General features: G+C 37.4%; 1 protein-coding gene across 1 annotated transcript in view; it reads right to left on the bottom strand.

The window, feature by feature from the left end:
* Positions 1 to 15,833, bottom strand: part of SYCP2 (synaptonemal complex protein 2) — a 60,192-nt gene extending 44,359 nt beyond the window's left edge. Inside the window, exons 1-12 of the mRNA XM_077832460.1 lie at positions 15,810 to 15,833; positions 13,670 to 13,810; positions 11,328 to 11,456; positions 10,180 to 10,284; positions 8,526 to 8,550; positions 5,945 to 6,030; positions 4,913 to 5,001; positions 3,664 to 3,698; positions 2,811 to 2,953; positions 2,680 to 2,732; positions 558 to 603; positions 223 to 318 (exon numbers count right to left, since the gene is read on the bottom strand). Of these exons, the coding sequence (XP_077688586.1) occupies positions 223 to 318; positions 558 to 603; positions 2,680 to 2,732; positions 2,811 to 2,953; positions 3,664 to 3,698; positions 4,913 to 5,001; positions 5,945 to 6,030; positions 8,526 to 8,550; positions 10,180 to 10,284; positions 11,328 to 11,456; positions 13,670 to 13,810; positions 15,810 to 15,833 (972 nt within the window). The remainder of the gene's footprint in view (positions 1 to 222; positions 319 to 557; positions 604 to 2,679; positions 2,733 to 2,810; positions 2,954 to 3,663; positions 3,699 to 4,912; positions 5,002 to 5,944; positions 6,031 to 8,525; positions 8,551 to 10,179; positions 10,285 to 11,327; positions 11,457 to 13,669; positions 13,811 to 15,809) is intronic.
* Positions 15,834 to 26,141: the final 10,308 nt, after the last annotated feature.

Raw genomic sequence — 26,141 nt, 5'->3', positions numbered from 1 at the left:
TAAATTGGGTACTTGTCATCCATTTGCTCTTAATATTTATGTTTTAAGAATAAGTGAGATACCATCTATGTATTTCCACTTAGCACTTATTTTAAAATGAACTGTACTGGTTTGCAATACACTCTCCAATTTCACAGTAGTGCTGAGAATGTCCCTTTCCGGGCTAATTGTTTTCTTTGAAAAAAAAAAATTTTTCCATATGATCAGGGAAAGTGAGCTTACTTCATCATCTGCTGCAACATAGAAGGATATACTTCGGCTACCAACATTAAAATCAATCCAAAATTCTTCAAGATTTTCATCCAAAGGTATCTGTAGCTAAAATATATAAAAAATTAACTTAGAAGGAACAGGAGGTTCCCAAAATAAATGTATTATAACACAAAAGTAGGTAATTTAAACAAACCTTAAATACATACAAGATGTCTGTACAGCACTTTAAAATAATCTTTGTTTTACTCTCTGTGTATTACAATTGTTCTCTACTTACAGACAGAACTATACATTAGTTGTATTAAGGGAAAATCTATACAATTCACAATAGAGTTGTAATTTACCTCATGTTTATCAAGGACTGCTGACAAACAAGGATATGTAAAAACCCTATAAGAAAAATACTTAGTAAATCTTTTTGCAAAATTATGTACATTACTTTATGCCTAGACTAGAACAACATAAAAATAATGGGTTAGTTCCCCTCCCCGCTGCCAAAAAATTCTACTTCAGAGAAAAAGAGTTGAAAGCAATCAGTGCGACAGACAAGGAAGGTGGACTATCCAAAAGTTGCCCTCTAAAAAGTAAAAAAATTACATGTATGCATGTCACAGTCTCTGGGTTGGCTGCTGTTGCGGAGATCCTTTCTTTCCCTCTCCCCCAAGTGCATCTCTAGTGCCTCCACTTCTCTTTGGGATGGGGTCCCATGGCCCAACCACTCTCTGACATTGTCTTTGGGTTACATCCTGCCCCTGGTTGCTAACCATATTACTTAGCTGGCCCAGTGGGCTTGGCATCTGGAAGGGTTTTCCTCTGGCAGCCTCTGGATAACAACACTATGTAGTGACACAGAAGCAGCTTCTCCAAAACAAAGTATGATTTATTTTGCCAATAGGTACACAATGCTTAGAGAAGAGGACTAAAGTAACAAACGGCCCTGCTTTGAGCAGGGGGTTGGACTAGATGACCTCCTGAGGTCCCTTCCAACCCTGATATTCTATGAACAAAAAGACCTATATACATTGTCTTATCCATGCTTGCCATTCCCCTTGAGCCCCTAGGTAGACATGACTTAGCTTTGGTGTCTCCCATTCTCTTGAAGATCAGATTGTAGCCTGCTTTCTGTCTGGGGAAGGAGGGAGGTGGACTAGATGACCTCTTGAGGTCCCTTCCAGCCCTACATTTTTAAGGTTCTATGACCCTGGCTCGCAATCGGTCTCTGCCAGTCTGCAGAACAAACTCTCTGTGTCAACTTCATGGCATGCTGACCACTCCCTCAACCCTTGCAGTGGAACCTTTTCAAGTGGTCAGGTCTTCTGATCTTCCAGGGTCTTTGCCTTGGCAAACAGCCCAGTTGCCAGAGTCGGATCTGAAGAGTCCCTCTTCACGGCTATATATCTGGCTATTGCATTTGAGAAGCAGCTCCTCACTGAAGCCATTGTTTTATCTTTCCTGCCTGGTTTCCTTAACAACTTCTTTCATCTAACTATGCATTCAGGCAGGATACTATGACACAGATACACTGAAGGGCATATGATAGTTATAAAAATATAACTACTTTCCAGTTTTCCACAATGCACCCTCACAATTTAAGCAAAAACAGAATTGGGCTGCAATAATTTTAAAATAAGAACTGAATAGACCCTTGATATGAGTGCATATCACATAATCACTGACCTATCCTGCCAACTCATAAGACTAAAATGACATGTGGGAGTACCCTCAACATATATATATATTTCTTCACCTCTGCTAGGTCCGACCTCTCCAACAGGTATCATCCTGGACTAGTGCATTATCTCAGTCTAAAGATAGCCTAAATAAAAGGAATCATGGGATAAGTGATATATAGCCATAGCCATATTCTCAGCTGATGTAAATTGGTGTAAATCTATTGGAATCAATGATAATCTGACCCACAGTACTTAAGAGAGCCACCTTCTTCCAGGACTAGAAAGTCTAAGGATCTTGCAATAGAGACATAAAGAATGTGATTGCAGACAATGCATGTATGACCTTGTTTCCATTCATCTTGCGCCAAAGAGAGAGAACTGAACACTTCTGTTTCTTATTTCTTAGTTATTTTTAAAAACTGTAATACTCTTTGTATGTATTTCTTGTAATAGTTATTCCCTAACAATCCTAACTTTAAGTTATCTTTTTTAAACACACACGTGGGAATTTTATAAACCCAGCATCTAGTTATAAAAGATAACAGATATATAAAAGAACATATGCCAAACCCCTCAGCATTTCTCATTATATTTGCTATTTATTGACTCTAAAATGTTATAGTTGTGCATGGCACTTTTGCTGTTTTTGCAACAGAGCAGCATCCTGTTCTCCTGCTAATATTATTATAGCTCAGAATTCATTAAAAAAGGGGGGAGGTTTCAGACTTTTTGTTTCTGAATAGTCATTCGATTCCAAACAGAAAACTTCTTTCCTTTAGCAATACTCATTTACCTTCTTTTGTCTCCAAGCATTCCGTTCACCTGGTTAAGAAATTTTCTGCAGTCCTATTAAGAAGCAGAGCACCTTTAAGTAATGCAACATTTTCTCTCTCTGAAAATAATTAGTGCTTTTTTTTGACTTACTGTTTCAAACTCAGAGTCCTTAATTCCTTTAAATGCATTGGTCACAAACTCCATAGAAAACCACTGGCATGCCAGTTCTCCTCTTTGTTTTTCTGATGTCATTCTGCATAAAGCTTCAGTAATGGCTACTTGCAAGTCATAGTCTATAATACATTTTACAGGAACAGCACTATTAAACAGAATGCCAAGCTTAAAAGTTTATATGTAGGAAACAGATACTAATATTGTTGAACATAAGGTCTCATATAAAAAAATCAAAGCTATTTCAACTTAAAAAGAAACTAAAGTATACTTTAGATGTTCTTACATTGATATTCAATAAAATGCCACCATATAATGCAGTGATGTCCTACAAAAAATGGCTATAAAGCTGTTAAAGAAACTACGATTCAAAAATAAGTATTACAGGCTAGATCTCTAGGTGCACCAGAACAGCACTCACACATGGAAGGTGAGAGCGTCATAGGTGGCTGTATACCAGCTTACTGTCCACCAGAAGTTGTTGGGAGACAAACTAACTCTCAAGGCTGCTCTAACCTGTGCTGGCAGATAATGGTCCTCAAAGGTCCACACTATATCAATTCATTTTGGAACTTCTATGGTGGAGAAGGCCAGGAAGGACTGATGGAGCATGACATATATTCCTAAAATACTCCAAATGCTTTAAAATTTCTAAATGTATATTAATATTGCATATGTGCCATTTTAAACTGCCATTCTGAAAAATACATTTTTCAGATGACTGAATACTGCTAGTCTTGTCTTTTTTTATTGCCAGGCTTTTTAATGGGTATATAACATCAAAATAATTACAGTTTAATAATGAACCTTTTAACTGAGGTTCTATGCTTACCTCCAGCATCTAAAATTCTCTTTCCCATATCATTCCTGTGAAATAAACAATGTAGAAGATTCAGTTTGACCCAAATAAAATGGCAATGTAAAAGTACATAAGAAAAGCTTATATTGGCATCAGAGAGTTTAACTTTCAAAATATGGAGTGAAATCCTGGTCCCACTGAACTTATTGGTAGTTATGCTATTGACTTCAATGGGGCCAATATATATTCTATGAAACAGCAGTGTTTTTGGCTCAGGATAAATTAGTAATTTTAAAATATAGGAATTTACTGGCCAAATGTTTAGTGAGCATCCTTAACTGTGTGTGAAAGACCTGTAGATGCACCTGTTTTGTTCTAAGTCTTTGGGGATGGTGGTGGTGGAGAAGAACTGTAGAACTCTCCATGCCTTCCCCTTCCCACTCCACACATGGTGTTACTCCCTGTTCTGTTTGAGAACCTGGATTGTGCAGAAGATTTAGATTTTCAATCCAAACCTCTTCCTCTGCTATGCTGCTGGGGCTCTGCAAAAAAAACTCTAGAGCCACTGTAAATTTCCAACCCCATGTCCACCAGAGGAAACTGTGAGAAGTCCCACATGCTGGAGATTTTTTTAAAAACAGAAACAAGAAGAAAACCTGTAGTTGAGGGAAGAAATGAAAGGCAACTCATTTCAAATCCACTTGGGGAAAGTGGCGGGGTGGAGGTGACCCAACATAGCAGTACCATCCCTCCCCATGGAGAGGGTCTTCCCATATGAAAAAGGTGCTAGTAGCTTCCTTCTCTCTTCCTCATTCCACCCCTCTGAAATCACAATATTTTTTCCACCGACTCCATGCATCTTTCTTCAAGGATGACAGATCCACTTCTGTTTCTGACCTGTCAGCCTGGAGATTTCTCTTTTGGCTATGCAGACCTTTCAAGACATTTCCCTGGATGAACAATCTACCCTCCAATCAGTGCATTCATAAAGACTCCTAAGTGATTCCCAAGAACCAATTATTTTAGGACAATCAGGTGAGGTGGACCCTAACTATGACTGAGAGAAGGGCAGATTTGAGCATCCAAGGAAGGATTACCTGCATAGACTAAAGTGCAATCTCCATCTGCTACGTAGTGATAAAGGCAATCATGGATTGAATAGAGCTTATATTTGTACAGTTATAAATGGCTCCAATAAAATAGTCAGGTGTAAAAAGTTTTCTTCACAACTACGTAAACAATATATTCATGTCAAAAAGTATATTAAAGATTAATTAATTACATGACAAGCAACATTTCCTTCGTGGAAATAATTTTTTTTCTGGCTTCTCGAGGCATGGTATCAAGCATTGAATTAAGTTTTCTTACAGCCTAAAGATAGGGGAAAAAAGAATATGTTTACAAAGAAACACACTATTAAACTTTTTTAATAGGTTTTTAAATTATTCTCTCTTTACATTGTGGGCTTACAGTGATGTAGGTTTATAACATATTAAGTAGAAAAGAACATGTTTAAATAACTAAAGTTGTGACACAATGCAAAATAAAAGAGTGACAGGTGCTGATCTTAGTTACACTAGTGTAAATTCAAAGCAACACAATCGGACTTCAATTAATTACATTAACACGGACACTAATGTAAGTACTTAAAAGGCCAGCATCCTGACCTGTTGATGTAAATCAGGGTGCCTACAATTCATTGTGGGAGCAAAAATTACCTGTAATTTTTATGGATGCAACAAATGTGGGCAATATGAATCCATAAAAAAGGCTGGACTTTTGAAAATTTAGTCCTTAATGAAGTGTGTCTTTCTATAAAAGGTAATGATTTTATAATAGTTTCATACCCAAGGAATGAAATCCTGGCCCTATTAAATTCAATGGGAAAACTCCCATTGATTTCAATAGGGGCACGATTTCACCCAAGATATTTTATTGACATGAACGCATACTAAGTATAATACTGTATACTACAGACACAATTTATTAACCATTTTTCATTAACAGACTTTGAAGAAAGATACTTCTGGCAATTTCAATATAACATATTATTTTATATGCTTGTATATGCTTATCACTATAGTATTTATATAACAAATAGCATATGCTTTGTACTTTATTGCCTAAAATGGAAATTTTAGTCTAGGCAAGTAAACTTTTGTACATTCTTAGAGAGATGGCAGGATCATTAAATGTTTCTACAAATATTTTGTTCTTCCCCTTTTCACAGTATATGTCTAGCTGAATTACTAAGGAAATTCACAACCTTCTGTTAAATGCCTACTAATAAAAATGTTGGTTAAATTTTTTTTACCTCTTGCTGAATATAAATATTGATTCTTACATCAGCAACAAGGGTACATATTCTCAGTACAAAGCTTTCTAATGTTTGTATTTTACCTAATCAATTAAGAAAAAAAAGTTAAAAAGCAGTTTATCCATGAACTGAGAGGTTTTGCACACATTAGTTTTTCAACAATATTCACAAGTCTAGCATTATTATATATCCAATAAAAATGTTTTTATTTACAAATGAAACTATCCATATTAATCATTCCTTTCCAAAGTCACACAAGACCGCTGATATTTAGTGTACCGACATCCTAAATTCCATATATTGCAGTTAAAATGCACAAAGAGCGGCTGCTTACCTTATAGATGAGGTTCTTTGAGATGTCATCTGTGTGGATTCAACTCTAGATATGCACGTGCCCCACAAACATGAGCTCAGAACCTTTTAAATAGTAGTGGGTCAGGCCTGCACTATGCATTACCTTGACCCGTGGGCATAAATGGCAGAGTTACCATAACCCAGAATATTTTAAATGCAGAATAGAGTCCAGGGTCTTTGAAGAAAGGGCCTTCACCATGTCAAGATTGTATTGAGCTGTCCAGATTAAATATCTTTTCCATTTACAGGAATAAGTTTTCCTTGTGGAAAGCGTCCTACTTTGCAGTAGGATCTTTTGTACTGGAAGTGGTATAGGAGGCTGAATAGACATGTGGAGAAAATAACTAGCATGGTTTCAGACAACATGGAGACATCAGGATTAGTATAATTACATCCTGCCTGATCTTGTACACCACTCTGGGAATCAAGGGGATTGGAAAGGTATACATGAGACCTTGATCTCATGGTATGAGGAAGGTTCTTTTGTTCAAGGGCTCATGCTTGCCCTAGAACGAAAGGCTGGACATTCTACATTGTCACTGCTACCAAACCAGACTATTATTGAATGGCCTCACTGGTGAAATATTGGCTTGATGATGGAGCTCTTCAGATATCCTTTGCAGTTGGTCATGGATTGTCTATTAAGAAAGTCTCCTAGATTGTTGTTGACTCCTGGGAGATGAAGAGTTCTTGAGGTTATCCCATGTTGTTGACATCATATCCATAATCTGATAACCTGCTGACACAGAGGTGATGAGCAGCACCTCCTTGCTTGCTTACAGAGTACTCTGCAGATGTGTTGTCCGTGAGAATCTGCATTGTGGAATTCCACAGGACAGGATAGAATGCCATGCAAGCTACTCTGATTACTCTTAACTTCAGAACATGTATGTGAAGAGTCATATCCTTTTGAGAACAGGTTCCTGGTATTTAGAAGTGGCAAGATGCATGTCCCACCCTGTCCCCAATGCATCCATGATCAGTGTCTTTCAGAGAGAGGTCTTTCTCCTACAAATGTCTGGAGGTCAGAGAGAGGTGTTCAGTTCAGAGATCACAGACTGTGTGATGAAACAACAATCTGCATACACATTTGATGTCTCATAGGGCAATACCCCAATCTTAGCTAAGCTTGTAATAGATGATGGTAAAGCCTGGCAAGCAACATCAAGTACAGGCTGACAGGTGACCTAAAGTCTGAGATAGTTCCGTACTATAGTTGCTGGATTCAATTTGATACTGGTGATTATCAACTAGAGATAAATCAGAAACATATGACTTTGCCAGTTAGGAGTTGCATTCAGCTCCCATGAATTCTATTGTCTGTGAGAGAATGAGAGATGATTTTTTATAGTTAGCTATGAGGCCCAGCTGAGTGAATGACTGATGGACATAGTTCAAGGCTGCAGCATGGGATCTGCAGCAACGCTCCTGATGGGATGTGCCTTTGATCAGACAGGAAAAATTTAGAAAATCTGGGGGTGGAGGATTGGGGTTGTTTTGTTTTTTTCATCTGAATCAGAAAAACAAAACAATAAAGGAGAAGTATTTAGGGAAACTTAACTGTAAGTAGATAACTACTGGTAGAAGAGAAATCTTCTCAAGGGTAGCAGGCACACACCACTAGTTCCCTTTCACTGCCATGGGCAGTAAGAGGAAACAAAAACAGTTGCAGCCACTCTGCCATGATCTTGGGTGGGGGGCACGAGGACCTGTGTGGCCCAATGGACACTTATTTGAAAGATTATGACTTCGCCCATATAGTGTGAGATCCTCATGGACACATACTTGAAAAAGAAAGTGCTTATTAGTTGCTACAGCAATTTAACAAATGTCACACTTCTTTGGCAAAACACAATTCTGTATGCACATAGTTCAGTCATGACCACATAGGAGAAGTGCTTCAACATACTGTGGGAACACTTTCTGCTAGCTTCACACTGGCATCTGCAAGTGAGGAGCTTTAATTTCTCAAGGACTTAAAAGCTTATTTGTTTGAGCTCTTATGTTTCTAGGTAGCTCCACAAATGCTCGTTTGTTTGGGGATTTCCATAGTAGATCAAATATCCAAAACTTTCCAGAATACACATGGTACCAAAGGTCATTGATTTTGACTAGATCAGATCCTTTGCCAGTAATATAAAGAAGCTATTTCATTAGTGATCAATCAAAAAGTGGATAGGATTAGCAAACTAATAGTAACTTAAATACTGATTTTTGTACATACCTTCACTGTTGGTATCATGTACAAGCTATAATAAAATGAGATTATGAATACATTTTAAACACTTTACATATTAAGATGCAGAATAATTTACTTTGTGTCCATATACCTAAAAATATTTGATCAATGTTCAGATTTTACATTTCTCTCCCACAACTAAAACATGTATATTATTTTAATATATCTGTCATAAGAACGACCATACTGGGTCAGACCAAAGGTCCATCTAGCCGGTATCCTGTCTTCCGACAGCGGCCAATGCCAGGTGCTTCATAGGGAATTAACAGAACACGTAATCATCAAGTGATCCATCCCCTGTCACCCATTCCCAGCTTCTGGCACACAGAGGCTAGGTACACCATCCCTGTCCATCCTAGCTAACAGCCATAGGTGGACCTATCCTCCACAAATTTATCTAGTTCTTTTTTGAACCCTGTTATACTCTTGGCCTTCACAACATCCTCTGGCAGAGTTCCACAGGTTGACTGTGCATTGTGTGAAGAAATACTTTCTTTTGTTTATTTTATATCTGCTGCCTATTAATTTCATTTGGTGACCCCTAGTTCCTGTATTATGAGGAGTAAATAACTTTTCCTTATTTATTTTCTCCACACCAGTCATGATTTTACAGACCTCTATCGTATCCCCCTAGTTGTCTCTTTTCCAAGCTGAAACGTCCCAGTCTTATTAATGTCTCCTCATATGGAAGCTGTCCCATACCCCTAATCATTTTTGTTGCCCTTTTCTGAACCTATCCTACTGCTGATGTCTACCCATCAAAGTGATGGCTTCTGTAACTGCGTACCCTACTGCATGATTTCTGAACCTTTGCCAATTCCAATATAGAATATACATGTCAATAATTAAATCCTTAATGGTGCAAACATTTATGCACACACTTAATTTTATGAACATGAGTAGTGCCAATGACTGCATAAAGTTATATGGAGTGATGTTGTAGCTGTGTCAGTCCTATGAAATTAGAGACAAGATGCACAAGGTAATATCTTTTATTGAACCAACTTCTGTTGGTGAGATACAAGCTTTTGAGCTACAAAGAGCTTTTCTTTAGGTCTGGGAAAAGGTACTCAGTGTCACAGCTTGAATGTGCGCTAATTACTTATGCTAAACGATCTGTTTGATCTTGTATTTAGCTATGACATTCCGAGTACCTTTCCCTGACCAGAGGAAGAGCTCTGGATAGCTTGATAGCTTGTCTCGCTCACCAACAGAGGTTGGTCCAATAAAGATATTACCTCACCTACCTCGTCTCTCTTCATAAATTTAGGCACGTATGTAAACTGGTTGCATGATCAGGGCCTCGAAGGCTTAATAGACATGCACTGCTACTACTTTTTGGATAAACTAATAGGATAAGGTAGGAAATTTTGTGCACTAAGCACTTGCATGGTCAGGTCTTTTATTAGTAGGCAGTATTTCCTGTACATATGGAATAATTAAGTTTGAATGCAAGTATAGTATTTTTTAACAAAATAAGCTTCTAATCTATTTTTGTAAAAAACTGCATCAGTGCAACATTAGGTGAAAAAGAAAATTAAGTAGGAAAAGAATGTTTGAAAATGTCTTTTGCTGTTAAATCACTATTTTTATAAATACATGCTTAATATTTTATAAAATGGTTTATGAAATATTTTACCATCAAAACATCGAAGAAATCTTCAATTAGACTTGTAAGTGCTTCATTTTTTTCATTTCCTCTAAATATCAGAATTTCTTTTGCCTTTTCAAACCAACTAACCATGTAAATGGAAAAACATTACTTTTATTATTAAACATGAAGCAAACTAGCAATATTTTGTAGTATACATTTCCAGATTATTCTATTTTTAAAAGTGTCCAGATTTCTTTGAGTAGATTACAACCGCAGCCTCCAATTTTGCATATATACTTAAGAAAATACAGCTGATTTCTACCCACCAAAGTGATCACTTCTGTAACTACATACCCTACTGCATGATTTGTACTCACAATAACTATGTGCCCAGTTTTGTGACTGCTATTGTTTACACAAAAAAGTGGGAGAGGGTACAAGGCTGGCTGAAAATTTGTCTATAGATGTGAATAGAGTCATGCAATTATCACCCATCTTGTCATTTTTCTATTTTTTCTGAAAGCAACTGAGAAACAAGCCAGCGGCAAACATTTTTCTAAGGCTACCACTGTTAATTCTATTCAGCGAAACAGATACTGAATGTAAGCTGGAAGTGGTCTATATAGTATCAGTATGAATATACAGGTTTGAGTCATGGATTGGTGCACATATTGTAAAGGTTGATTTGGTAGTAATTAACTGAAATTGTATGTTAACCCCTTGAAGGTGCTAGATCTGAGGTTCCTATTGCTAGCTCTAATGCAAAATTTATTAACACATTGCACCAGGAAATTCCAGCTTTTGGCACTAATGCAGTATTTTATGAAAACCTAAAACAGAACTTCTTTTCTCTTCTCTCTCTTTTTCAAAAATACAAAAGGTTCCTAATTTAGCCAGGAACAAAGCTCATATGAAATATCTATCATCATTGTTATTACAATAATTACTAGAATATCTTAATACTTTACACCTTACGTTATTTATGAAGACTTCACTGTGCTGTATCAGCATCTCTTTACAAGATATAATTTGTTGTATAATATTTAGAACTGATTAATCAGTTATTCTGGTCTTCAGTTATTTCTGAATTAACAAAATTTCTGACAATCTTGAAAAAAATGTTTGCTTATTAAACTACCCATAGCATTATATATGCTTTATAGTGCAATACGTATGATTTTTGTTATACTTATCTTTTCAACAAGACCATATTTTATCATTGCTGGAAAACCGTCTCCACCTGGTATGATGATATTTTTACCATATTTCTGAAGAGAATTTAGCAACGTTGAAACATTCTTGACTTCTTGTTTGTCAAGTTCCTAAAATTGAAATACCAATAGAAGCTTCAGTGTACAATATAAAGCAATCTGTACTTCATTTAGCAAAATAAATTTTTTTTGTTCTCATAAATTATTACATATGCTTGGATAATATTTCTCTTTCAAGCAGTTGGAGAGAGAGAGAGAGAATTGCTGTTAAATGTTGGAGCGGTGCCTCAATGATTCAGTTGTAATCTATACGCTTTCATTACAACTCTTTACCACTGGAGGTCACTAGAGATATCTAATTTTAGTGTCAGAGAAAGTAAAACCATATAAAATCTAAAGCTTTCATTCAAAATTGCATATTTTCAAGCAGTATGTTGAGGTTTATTCTTGAAAAATTAGAGGTAACTAATCTTAATTTATGTATACATGAAAATGTTTTTCTGCCTGGGGAGAGAATCACCTTACCTCAGGAACAAACGAACAATCTCAAGATGAACAAGTAAACAAGTAAAACTTTCAAAAATAAAAATGCATTTGTTTAAAATAGAAAAAAAACCTGTCACAATAATTGTTAAAACACCTCAAGACACTTAAAAAAATTGTCTTTTCTGTAATTAGTTAGATAGATTCCTGACATTCTTCTAAATACCCTGTAACTCAATTAGAAGTTTAAATCACATTTAATTATGTTTAAATTTGTATAATTAACATATATTAAAATGAAATGTGTTTTTTCAAAATTAGTGTTTCTAACACAGGACTACTGAATAACTGTACATGCGGAGTATTGATATTAAAGTGATACATACAAGTAAGCACTGCAATGCCATTGTAAACTCCTCTGAATGTAACACTAAAAGATATGACTGCTATGGAATTTATTTGGTGTTTTAGAATGGTCAAGTAAGAAGTAGGTCACCATTACAGAGGAAAAGTAATATAATGTAGTGTGATTGATTCAAATATCCCAAAGTATACTGTGATCATAAAGGAAGATCTTTTTGAAGAAAAAACGCTAGTGGCATGAACAAGACTTTTTTTGCTAGGTTGCTGGCTATATACAAGCATAGCATTGCAGCTAAAAACTCTTCTATATTCTTGTAGCAATACAGATCGTACAGACAATATAATTGTGAAATTTCTTCTCAATGGCTCAGACAAACATAAAACTTTTGTATAAATTACCTGAAAGATTAATTAGTAGCCTTAGAACCAGCAGACTTCTAGTGTTGTAATTAATCAGAGTTAAATTGTGGCATTAAGGCAGTCAAGTGTTGGGAACAACGTGGAATCTACTGCCCTTGAGGGAGGTCAGGGAAATGCAATATCTCCTGGCGCTCAGAGGAGGGCAGACACTACATCATCCTTAAAGGTGAACCAAGTGTTCCTTTCTGCACCACACTCTGCCCCAAATTCCTCTCAGATATCTCTGTAGACTAGAGGCAGGAGCAAACAGAAGCACTAGCCCAGTAAGAGTGCAAGAACTTTCATTGTGGCTGGCCTCTGTATAGGGATTATGATGGAGGAGAAGTTCTCAACAACCTCTCTTTGCACATACACACTGAGTTTTCGATGGAAAAGAAATGCATGACTGAGCCTTAAGTGGGCAGAGATCACATGAGTCTAAGGGGCCAAATGTTTAAAAGAACGCACCAAATAACAGCTCCCGTTTAGGCACCTAAATAATTGGGCAGATTATTCAAAAATACTTTGCACCAAGCAGTTCCCATTGAATAAGATGAATAAGTATATTCTCGGTGAGAGCTTCTGGGTGCTGAGCTCTTTTGGAAGATGGTCCTACCTATGAAGGCAGAGGACTTTTGAAAATCTAACCCATGGTTCTTTGTTGAAAGGAAGTGAAAAGGGAACAGAATGATCTCTGTGGGAACTTGGGGTGGGCAAGGAGCACAGGAAGGTGCCCTTAGATAAATTGAGATGGTGGAAGAATATTAAGAAAATTAGTACAGATAGAAAAGTGACACTTTACCAGCCAAATGTGAAAAATGACAAAGCACCGAAGGTCAGTGTATTGAAATAACAGAAATTTGAGCAGTAGATAATAGTAGATATTTAGTAACGAATATTTCATTCTCTGAAGGAAATACTAATTTAAGAACCCTATCAAACCCTGATTTTGATGTCTCTATTATTTTTCAGCTCTCCAGTGAATTGCTGATGTAATCCAGACCATCCGACATAATGTTTTTTGCAATATTCCACAAGCAATAATAGCCTGGAACTTTTTGAAACAAAAAGCGAATTACCCGACATATAAGTTTGTCAAATTTGTTGAAAAACTGTTTGCTGCACTTATGAGAGATAATGTCACAGTCTTCTGTTTGCAGAAATTGTTCTAATAACTGGAAGTTATTTTTTCTTGTGGCATCATCTATGCATTTTTCCAACTGCCAAAGAAAACAAAAAAATAACTACATTACTATATGTTGAGATTTTATATTACTTTAACAAGGTTTGATACAAAAAAATTTCAACACACTCCTCTTCAGGATCCTTAGCTAACAATGTGGTGCTTTTCCATATAAATATGACAATATTGAAAGTATGTGGAAAAGTGCATTATAGAACACTGGCACTTTGCAAGATCAGATGTCTAAGTGAAGAGAAAAAGACAGCAGTTGATAGACACTGGTTATTGTCACTTCTTATTAGCCCGGCATCAACTAAAATCAAACAAAAAATATTATTATTATTTTTTAAATAAGCAACGGCCTGCTCCTTGTCCAACTGAAGTCAATAGCAAACTTCCACTGATTTCAATTGCAGCAAGACCGGGACTCACACTGTCCTACTTCCTTACAGTTATTCTTTGAAAATATAATCTAAAATTATAAGTGTTAAACACAGTTAGCCTTAACTGTTAGTAACATTCATATAGTACAATGTTAGCACTTCAACTACTTGGACAGTGCTAAAAAGCTACCTCTCAGCGTTATGCCATAGAACTAATTATGCAGTATCTTTAATATCAAATATAGGGCCCAATCCTGCTAACACCAGAACACATGAGCAATTTTACACTTGTGAGTAATCTCATTGAGTTCTACCATACCATTGTTTAAAAGGAAAGCTGAACATGTAAAGAAAAATGCATTTTTCCAAGTATTCCAAAACTACATAGAATTCACTTCACTACTCACATGACTAAAGTTACTCATGTACTTACTGCAGGATCAGGCCTATAGAATCATTGGACTGCATAAATACGACATTCTATCTTTAATAATAGTTACTTACTTAGTACCATCAAAATTCTGTCTACTGTACAATTATATATGACACGCCAAAACACATGATGGTTCTGAATTTAAAATAGTGATTTCACAAAAAATTGTTTCAAGCTGAAAATAAAATTCCCAAAAAGTTTGCAAAATTAATACAACTTTTTAAAACATTGTATACAATGTTATTGTAACTGTGTTGGTATTAGAGAGACAATAAGAGTGAGGTAATATTTTATTGGACCAACTTCTATTAGTGAGAGAAACAAGGTGGGTGCTTTTGACCTACACAGAGCTCTTCCTCAGGAAACCTTGTCTCTCACCCACCTCATCTCTTTCTTAAACAGTAACGTTACAGCACCTTATTCATTTCAAAGTGTATACCTGTCCTTTAAAATAAAAAGGTTTGGAAGAAATATATCTTATTTCTGTGGTATTTTCTTAATTTTCTAGTTTACCTAATAATTAGAGCCCTGCAAATTGCTGGATATCTGCTTTACAGCCACAGATATCCAAATCCGTGGACTATTTTTGCAGATCGTGGATGGATGCGGATCCAAATTTTATATCTAAAGCCCTGCAAATCTGCAGATATCTGCTTTATATTCATGGATCATATTTCATGGACCTGATGCGCACACAAATTTTCTATCCATGCAGGGCTCTACTAATAATAAAGGTTGGTATGCTTTGTCCCGTTCCTAGGATCACTCAGAGATTGTGTAGTCTGTCCAGCATTTCATAGCTTTTTTATTATTGTGACGAAAAGCTATCGTTTGAAAATGAACAAGAACAATATATAGTGATACAAGCTTCCTTCAACATCTCAGATGTCAATGAATACCTGATTTTCTTACATTCTTCAATTTTCCAAACTGTCTAATTTGTCACATTGTAAAATCCTTGGAGAAAGGAACTAGAATTCTTGACCTAGTATTCCTATATTTTTCTACATCAATAAGCACACAATTCTGCTCAAATGTTAAATAATAAACCTATAGCAAAATATTTTTTTAAAATCTGTAGAATTTGGGAGTTAATGAGAGTTAAATACTTAAATCTTTACTTATAACTAAGGACTAGAAAAGGTAGTAAATTAATTAATTTAAACCAACAACTAACCAATACACAGTAAACACCGTTTTCCTACCTTACAAATACATACCTGCACCTCACGTCTAGCCGGCATTTTGGCAACTTCACATAATCAGCTGTACAACAAAGAAGCAAAATGTCAGAAAAAAATGGGTTTTCCAGTACAGTTTACAATTGATTTGACAAGCATGGTTTAATTTTTAGTCAAAGAAATGTAAGAAAGTACATTAGAATTTCTAAAAATTTGAGTGGGGCACTACAAGAAGTATTATGTTTTGTTCAAAGAGACCAACCATGCACCCAATTAAGTCAATGGAAAAACTCCTTTTGATGTCAATGGGCATAAGATCAAGCCCTAAGACTTCACCTAAAGCCTAGATTATTTTTAGCATTCAAGCAATTCTTTGCTTTATCTTAATGAATTTTCAACTAGTTTCAACAGTTCCATTTTAGTTTTAGAAACCTTACACTCAATAAGAGGTCTTTATTAGCATCTGATAATTCTGTGCTTGTGAAAAAGAGCCAATGTATTTGACAGCTGGTATGGATCAGTAAAGCCCAGCAAAAAAACAAAAGATCCACACCCCCCCCCTTAGGTGGCAGAGGGGTGAGTAGCCAGATATCAACAGATATGAGGAGACAAAACATTTAAAAAAAAACAAAAACAAAAAAACAGGGGCAGATTTGTAGGTGAGAGGATCAAAACAAGTGATTCAGAGGAGACACCAAACAGAGAACTCCACAACAATGTGCTAGGCTCCAAGGAATATTTTGGCAATTTAAGCCCTTCTTCTCTTTTTTTCCCACCAGAACAGCAGACAGCACGAACGCAATCTTCCGTGTACTGCCCTGCTAATATGCCTCAAACATGCCCTCTCCGAGGTGTCAAACGCCTCCTGCAGGAGATGGGTTCTGCAACCATTGCTGTACAGTTTTGAAGCAATGGCACACCATTGCATTGAAATGATCCTGCTCATTCAATCCTTCAGCTCCCTGCTGAGATTGTCAAAAATGGTGGCAATTGGAAGGCCACAGCAAATTTATTTTGCATAGGAACCACCTTCTTTGTTACTTCAGTGGTGAGCCTGAGGATCCACATATGCTAGAAAAGGGGTGGAAGAGTTCAAGCCCTCATGGATTCATGACACATATTTGATGCCTGCTGAGGCCTGTAGACTCTAAAAGCCATCGTCCCCTCCCCATACCTAGCTACTGAAAGGCCCTCCTGCCTCTAGTCATTGAGGGGCTACGTATATTCCCTAGAACCACCTCCAGACCTAGTTAGCCAGGAGCGGGACTTTGCCCCCCACCCCATTCACTGAGGTGAGAAATCTGATCCCTAGCCCCATGGACAACTCCTTAAGCGACCTTTCCCCCATACGCCCACCATAGTGACCGAAAATCTGCCCCTCCCCGGTCACCTGGCCAGTCCCCAGCGTCGGGGAGGCCCTGAAGGGACGGACGGTGGACGCAACACTCTACTTGTCCTCTTACGGACTCACACACCCCGCCCCCACCAGAGCAAAAAGGGCGCCAGACCTCTCAGCCAATCACCTTCACGTAATAAGGGGAAGGGCTCTTAGCCAATCACCGCCCACGAGCGCAGCGCTGCGTCTCGGCAGCCAATCACCTCCTGAGCGCTGTGTTTGCGTGATCGCGCCCCTCCCTGTCCTCCGGTGTACGGCTACTCCGCCTTTTAGCCAATCAGCGACTGTCGAGAAGGCGGGTTTTCCTCTTTGACCGTTGGGCGCCCGCCGGGCGGGAGGTGAAAACCCCCTCAGACTACCCCGTTCTCGTGACCCTAGCCTGTCCCTGCACAGGCTTCCCCCGAGACTCCAGTGCTGCCCCTCTTCGTCTGCTTCCGCCCTCGCAGACTCCTGTCCGTGAACCCATACTCTGCATGTCCTAAGCCTCCAACTGCCAGAAGCAGCCTATTTAGATCCTTCCCTCCGAAGCATCTGGCACCACCCCACTAGGATGCTGGGCTAGACGACTCATTGGTCTGACCCAGTATGGCCGTTCTTACGTTCTTCACCCTCCCCTCCTCACAAGCCCCCTCCCATTACATCCCTTTTTGTGTCTCCCCCTCCCTCCTTTTCTTTTGTGCCTCCATGACACCCCTTCTCGTGTGATACCCCACCATGAACCCCCTTTCCACCTGTACCCCGTGAACCTCCTCATATGCCGTTCCCCTACCACGACACCCTTTCCTCTGGTGACCCCACCAGGACTCCCCCTACTTCACCTCCACATCACTGGTTTCTCCTTGTCATCTCTGAATCTAAAGGGCTTAATATGTTTTGCAGATGCCATTCCCCAAAATGTCAAAAATTATGCACCAATCTTGTTGCCCGTCCTAAAGACACTAGCAGGCACCTGTATGTAGAATAACTGCCTTCCCTCCTAGCATCCTGATACTGTCTTCCATTACAATGGACCCTTTACCTTACTGAAATATGTTTTTGCCTGCTGTGAGTGAAAAGTCAAATTAAGGTGGCATTCTATGTAGCATGGATTAAGTGAGAGAATAAGTAGCATTAGAAGGCTATTTCAGCAGGACTCAAACCGGTTTGTAAGAAGCTGGCTGGTCTCAGGTTGCTGACTCATTTCCCTTGTTTTCAGGTGTTAATTAGCAATAAAGATTGCTAAGATATATTAAATATTTCCTTAGTGTTTTCTATAGAAACAGCTGCTGTAATTGCTTCAGCAATGTTATGTGATTGTGAATGGGAAGAGAGGTGATCTACATGATTGCAAAGGAGAAGGAAAGTGCTCCATGGGATGATTTTATTAATGTTGCAGCACATACAAAAATTTTTTTTTAAAATGTGACTACACTTTTAGGCCTGTAGATTGTATAAAATTTGAAGGATAATGTTAAGATCAAAAAAATTGTGAACAAAGTTTGACTGTTTGACAGTATAACAAAAGCCTTTGCAAAACAAATCCTTATGCAAGTGTTGAGTTCTGAGTATAATACTGTGAAAAAAGGATTTGTAGATTTTGTTCTTCCTACTCTAGTACTTCATGATCTTAAATATTCTAATGAGGAGTCAGCTCTACTGATGTGGAAAGACCTTATGAAAGGGCAAAGGTGTCTATGCCAAAAAGGTCCAGTGTCAGGTGTCATATTGAATTACCTTAACAGAAATAGTTGTGGGTCTGAGATCATAGGCAGAAGAGCTAATCAGGGAAGAAGCTGGTTCTAACATTAGACTTGTGTTGACAAGTTTAGCCTTGCCCTTTTTCGTCTTTGTTTTTAACAAGTGAAGCTGGAAAGTATGTATAGTAAGATAAGAGACCTGAGACACTGATTATGCTCTAAAATAAGTATGGATATAACTGCCTCTTTATGAATTATTACTAAAAGCTAACAATTTTATTTCTCTTTTAAAGAAAAATAAAGGCAAATAAAGACAACGGGTTGGTAATTCAACGTAAAAGAATAACAGAAATATGTTTAGAACTATAAAACTACCACTGAAATAAAGCAGAAGGCTAGATTTTTACTTTATTGAAACATGAAGTCAGTGACTTAGAAAAACAGCTAATCTTAATGTTCTTGATACCTTTATAGCTCATTAATTGGAGCTATAAAACAGTGAGGCAACATAAATAGCATGGATCAATTTTTCAGTAAAAATAGAGCACTAAGGGCTGCAAAGGGATTACAGTTACACACAATTAGCGTTTACATTGATCTTTCAGAGCCAAAATACAGAAGTAAATAGCTTCTCTCTGCTTAGACAGATATTGTCATTTTATCAGCAAAGCTATGCTGCCATTTTATCACTCCTTAACCGTATGATGTCCTAAGCAACAAAATTGATTAAACTTGTGACTGATTTTACCGTTGCTTATTATTTCTGCAAAGTACTAGAATACATGTGAAAAGTGCTATATGAAATCTGTGGACAAAAATCTGTTGTCTGGAATCACTTCATGGAGACTTTGTGGACTTTAATAGCATTACTTTAGCTTTACATTAGTGTAACAGTGCAGAAATTGGCCATATGTATAAAAACTATGGGTGATATATGTCTGTGCAACTACCACATCCAGTCCCATCTCATTTCATCCAATAGATTTGCAGTATGCACATAATTTAAAGGAGACCAGTAGAGGGAAAGGGGTAAAGTGCATTCTGGTTTCATGTGAGCACTAAATAATGAGTTGTTTTTAGGGTAGTAGCATAGGAAAAGGGGAAGAGGAGAGTCATACAGACAGCATTATAATACTATGTATTTCTAAAAGCACTCTACTTTACATCCCCCCACCTTCAATGCAAATTTTTGTATGACAATTGCAAAGTGAAACTAACATTCTTAAACAAACTAGAATAATGTAAATACTATCATTTATTTAGTCTGTCATTTGTAATGTTTTCTTCTCCAAATAAATTTGACAATGCAATGTCAGAGTTATTAATGCTGATTAAAATGTATATTGATGATATACATCACAATTAATTTCAGGTTGTTCTTTTGCATTGCAAGAAGCCCTGCAATTGATGGGTCAAATATTTAATTATATCTACATACACACCTGACATATCTGAAATAAGTGTTTGCTCAGTGTTGAGGAAAAGGCATTTCAGATACAAGATAAATCTGAATTTGCATTTAATAATTACTACAGTTTTAAAGTAATCACTGTGCATATTAAGAGTATCTTAACATACCCTAGGTGGACAGATATTGAAGAACCATGTGACAGGAAACAATATGCTATGAGATGAGAAATACTGTATTTTAACCAGGATAACGTTTTTAAGGGTTTCAGACAAATTTGAACCCTCACGTGACCTTAAAAGATAAAAAAGCCAGTACACTAACCCTCCCAAAAGATTTTTTTTAAAATATAGTATAACTTCATAAAACTGATGTAAAATGTATGCAACTTACATGGGCCAAATTCTGTCCTCATTAACATCAGTTGCAAAACTCTCACTGGCTTCAATGGGACAGGGATTTAGCTCACTACATCTTGCTTCTATTATTTTACTGTTCTGCTTTATCACAGTGGGGGTAGTTCTGTTTATTAGTGTAGAAACAAGATTCCTCCATCTGTATAAGTTCTTATTCACAAACACTACATCAAATAATATTTAAGGCCTGGAATATAAACTAACATATCATGGAAATTGTTAACGGCAGAATATCCTCTGATAGTTAGGCACAAAGAGTATACCAAGAGATAAATATTACACAAAAAATAATTGACATGCCTCCCCTGTTGTGTATAGGTTTATGAGGATATTATTGTACAATTCTCCCATAATACAGTGCAATTTTTCCTTAACTGAAATTAATGTAATTAGTATGTGTAATACAAACAGAACTTGAGATGATGTCTATTAAGGTAAAGCAGTTTAAGAAACCATAGTGCCACATTGAAATAAAAAAGATGTAAGCATATCCCAGATATCCCACAGCAGCTATTTATCTTTTTCTCATTGGCACCAATTGCCAACATAAACAGGCTGTACAAATGATGAAGAAGAGTGAGGTCGTGTCTACTTTCATAGACGTTAAGACTAGTCCTACAGCTGCTGTGTGTATGGAACTGTCAATTGTTTTTTGTGAGAAAGGGCTGACCTGTCTCAGGCACCCAACTCCAAGAGAGGGTTCCTGGCTGTGAATCCCAAATGAAAATAGGTGCCTCCCTCCAGCCCATTTAGGACCCTAGCTCCCTTTGAGAGGTGGAGCTTAGACACCAACCCTCTCCTACTGGCTAGCTTAGGCAGCTCCTCACTCAGCTTGCTGGCTGCTCTGAATCCCATGGTTAGGATCCTAACTCCCCTCATGCATTGAAAAGGGAACCTGGAAATCTAACTCAGAGCTGAAGATTCAGCAGGGTGCCTAAAATAAGACAACATAGCAATGCCTAAGTCCCCTTTGTGGATCTTGTCCACTGTCTGAAATTTCCATCTTTATTTGAATTGGTTGAATCAACTAACACCATCTTATTTATTTTCTAAGTAACCTGAGTCTGTCACTCTTTTAATAACAAAATAGTGCTAAACTGCATATTGAGGTTTCTAAACACTGTGTATTTACATACAACAAAAGTATCATTGACCAATGACAACATAAAACAGTGAAAAAGGAATGCTTTGGAACCACAATTTTCATAGTAAAATTATAAATTTCAATTTATTTATTTTAAACGGATAGAGCATTTTACAGAATATGTACTATACACAAAACATTATTACATATACCAAAGCATTTTTTAGTGCAGTGGTAAATTTGTGATCAATTTTATTCTGTACAGTATTATGAGACATTTTACTGATAATGACAATGCCTTTATTTTCTTCTCATTGACACATATTCCATATTTAATTTTAAAAAATGAATCTGAAACATTGTTGCAAGATGTAAACTAACAGACATTCAGTTACTATGTGAACATTTTAAATATACAGTAATTTGATTGTTTTTAAAGTGCATTATGTGGCAATCTGTCTGTAAAGAATTCACTCTTACAAAATTTATACTACGAGATGGGAAACACTGAATTTGAAGATACCACATGTAGACAAGTTTAGTTGTCCTGTGAATTTACAAAGGTGGTCACAAGTTTGCCTTCACAATGCAACAAGAGGTGCTATGTACCCACCATGTACAGATCTTGGACTGGATGGCTCAAAACCAGTTGATGATCAGAATATGTGTAAAGAAAAATGATATAAGTAGGAGTATGTCATATATCATATGCAGTGGTAGGAACCATTAGTAGTGTGTGAATATTTATTTACTTAAAAGCATCTCAAAGAAAAGCCACTTCATATATCAAATTAAAGCAAGACTGCTCTCAGTTCTACTTCATGCTGGGCCAACTCAACCCACGTAGTCAGCAATGTTATACAGATAATTTAATAAGAGTCACTTTTAGCTTTTATTTATCCAGCAGTGCAAGCTACGCAAACTAACAGGCAAAACTGGACTTGATATTAGTGGGCAAATACTGCGGTTTTGCATGTGTAAATTCCTTCAATGCTGCGGAAGGGAGGAGACATAAAACTACCGTATGTTGAAAGCCCATACAGCTTAGTCACTCAGTTCTACCCTCTCCTCCAGATATTGCAATATATATGACATAACCTTTAAACTGAGAGCCTCAATTTTGCATAATCTGGCAGCACTATTACTGTGCACTGCCTGCACTCACACTAAGATTTTTTTAAACATTTACCAACACTTAGCTGAATTTCTACCAGTGGAAGCCAGCAGTATATTTCTACCATAAACCAATGGTAAACAATGGGGTTTAGTAGCATCCATGATAAATTGGTGTTTAATTCAATACTCAAAAAAGAAAGATTTCTAGTGATTTACCTAGAGGCAATTCAGTGCTTCTTACAAATGGAAGAAAAGCAGTTATGATCAGAAAAAATGACGATGTAAAAGTGGCACTTTCTTGCTCAACATAAGTACTTCCTGCGTGTATTCCATTTCATCTGCTTACTTTTCTGACAAAAAATAAAGGCCCAGTTGAATAGTTCTTACCCACGTTGGCAAACACTTATGTGAGTAGTCCCAATTACTTTAATGAGACTAATCAAGTGAGAAAGTGTTTTGCATCATAATGGGTACACAGTTGGGCTCAAAGTGAGCAGATGTAATCTGGAGCCACTGAGAGACAATATGTTTTAGGATTAGAATGTGCTCAGCCTTATGTGGATACCCCCAGAGCCTTCCACTCTTCCTGGCATCCCTGCACAAGGGCTATACACAATCTGTCCTTTTCCTTGCAGAGCACAAGAGCTGCCACAGATTGTGTTAAAACCCGACTCCTCTGGCCTATATCTGGAGGACAGGGAACGTGGTCGGAAGCATGCCGTACCCTTTCAAAGTGCATACATTTGCAATCCCAGGAGTACTATGCTTGCCTCTGTAAGTTCCTGGCTCTGTGCCTTAAAGACACAATTTATATGTAAACTTGGAACCTCACAGTGGCAGTTTTACAGAATCATTTTTCAACGTATTACTGCATTTCATTTTCTTCTAATACTGTACAGGACCTTTAAGGTTGTGCTATAATAAAGACTAATATAGAAATTATGATTAAGGCTATGATTCTGTCATGGAGCTCACAGATTCTGTGACTTTCTAGGACCTCCAGGACTTCTTCTGGGGCAGAGATGGAGCAGCTGTCAGCTCTGGGGCAGCTGGAGCAGCAGCCACCGGAACAGTTGGCCATCGACCAGCCCTGAGGTCACTGGAACAGCTGACCATCAGCCAGCCCCAGGGCGCTGGAACAGCTGATTGGCGGACAGCCCCAGGACGCCAGAGTAGCGGCTGGGGTTGGGTCAGCCCCCCCTTGGGCTGAAGCAGAAGCAGTCAGCCCCTGCCGAAGGAGCAGTGGCAGGGCCAGAGCAACTGCAAGCCCCGACAGCGCTCTGTTTCCACCCCTCCCCTCCACAGGGTATTTTTAGTAGAAGACAGGGACAGGTTGTAGGCTTCCATGAATTTTTGTTTATTGCCTGTGACCTGTCTCTGACATTTACTAAAAATACCAGCGACAGAATCTTAACCTTAATTATGTTTTTTACAATGGGAAGCTTGGTAGTTTAACTCAGCATCCTTGTAATTGGAAATAATTTACATACACAATTTATAGAAAACATTGCTAGTAGCTTGAAGTTATTTATAATGAAGAGCTACACTCAGGGCTGGCCTGACTTTCAGAAGTGATGAGTAATTACAACTCCAGCTGAATTCAGTGGGAGGACAGATGCTTGGCACCTCTGATAGTCAGACAGACCCCTCATTGTATAAAGTGCATATTGTACTGAATAATACAGTACATTAGCAGAAACATTAAGTCATATTACTCAAGTCTTAGATTTTTGTTTGTTTTTCTCTGTTCAAAAGAACAAAAGGCACATAAGCAGAGGCTTCAGTAGTAGCATTTGCCAAAGCAAACTATCTGAGAAGCAAATTCAAATTATAGTATCAAATGCAATGCAGGCGGAAAATTTTGGTGAATAATTGTTTTCAAAGAAATCCCTCTCTCTTCCCTACCAAAACAATTTGTAAGCATTCAATATGGGAATTTTAACTACTCTGTAAGCTTGCCTAAACACCATAATGTTAAATTCCATAAAACTAACACTGATCTGAGAAATGTGAATTTTGTTTTGAAATTCAGACTGATTTTACAGCTATGTTCATAGGATTGTAGGTTGCAAAACTCAAACATTTGGCAATTCAGAATATAAAGAACAATACAGTCAAATACATAGGCCCAATTTAATTGGCAATCATTTGGTTCTATTCTGCAAAGTGAACACAGTCAACTCCTATTAGCTTAAACTGGAGTTGAGTTTTCTCAGCACTTTGCAAGAGGTGCTCAACAACTTACAGGAGTGAGCGCCATGACTTTACGCTGTGATTTTCAAAGGAACCTAAGGAATCTGGGCACCTGATTCCCTTATACTCCTTTGAAAATCCTAGTTTTAGTTGTTAAATAGTTTATTATGAGGTCTTCCCCCACTGCTAATTCTAAATTATTTGACCAGTTTTAGGCTATCATGATGATTATGTTACCAGTGTAAATCAAGATATAACAGAATTGTTATATCAAATAAAGAATCCAGAAAGTGTACACCTGTTTATATAATAATATAGTTTCTGGGTTTGTATCAAAAACAAAAGCTATGTTAGCCAAGCTTGAATGGTTTATTATTACATGACATCTACGATGAAAATACTGACTTCTGTACAACTAGCTGTATATTATTAATAAAAAAAAATTCCTTAAACTTTTCTAGGTTTTTTTCAACTGCTATGTAAACCCTGGAGCCTTTCCCCTTTCAGTTTTACATTTTAGCCTGCCAATCTAGGTTTTCAATAGCTCTTACTAGCAGCTGTATAGGCTTTTAACTTTCAGTTCTTGTAAAAAATAGGTTTGAGACTAAGCTTAGATATCATTTATTTTCCCATGAGGGTTTCTCATGTTCCATCTCTAGCTTTATTTTTTTTTAAACCAGCTGGACAAATACCAGGCCCAACAATGTTTCAGTTCTTGACTCTGCAAAGGTTAACTGGCACAGCTGGAGGCTCAGCATTGTCAGAGCAGAAATTTGGCCAGAAGACTGAGGCAAATCCTCACTTTTACCAACCACCAGGGAATCTTTAATGTCTACAAAGAGCAGCTAGGACTTCAGTTTTGAAGGCTGTTTTCAAAAGCCCTACATACATTAAACTACACAGTACTTAATAAAACTGCCTCATGTAGAAGGGTGAATCAACCCTCCTATTTCCAACTCTGTAATTCCAGGTGGTTCAGCACTTTCAACACTTTAACTTAAGCTTGTAGGCCATTCCTTCTAGCATGACAGTGCATTGCATTACTATAATATCACTGAACCAGCCCTGGCAATCTTTTAAAA

This window comes from Eretmochelys imbricata, chromosome 13 (assembly GCF_965152235.1).
Source record: "Eretmochelys imbricata isolate rEreImb1 chromosome 13, rEreImb1.hap1, whole genome shotgun sequence".
NCBI classification, from domain to species: Eukaryota; Metazoa; Chordata; order Testudines; family Cheloniidae; genus Eretmochelys; species Eretmochelys imbricata.
Note: the sequence above shows the minus strand (reverse complement) of the source record. Positions and strands in the feature narration are given on the sequence as shown.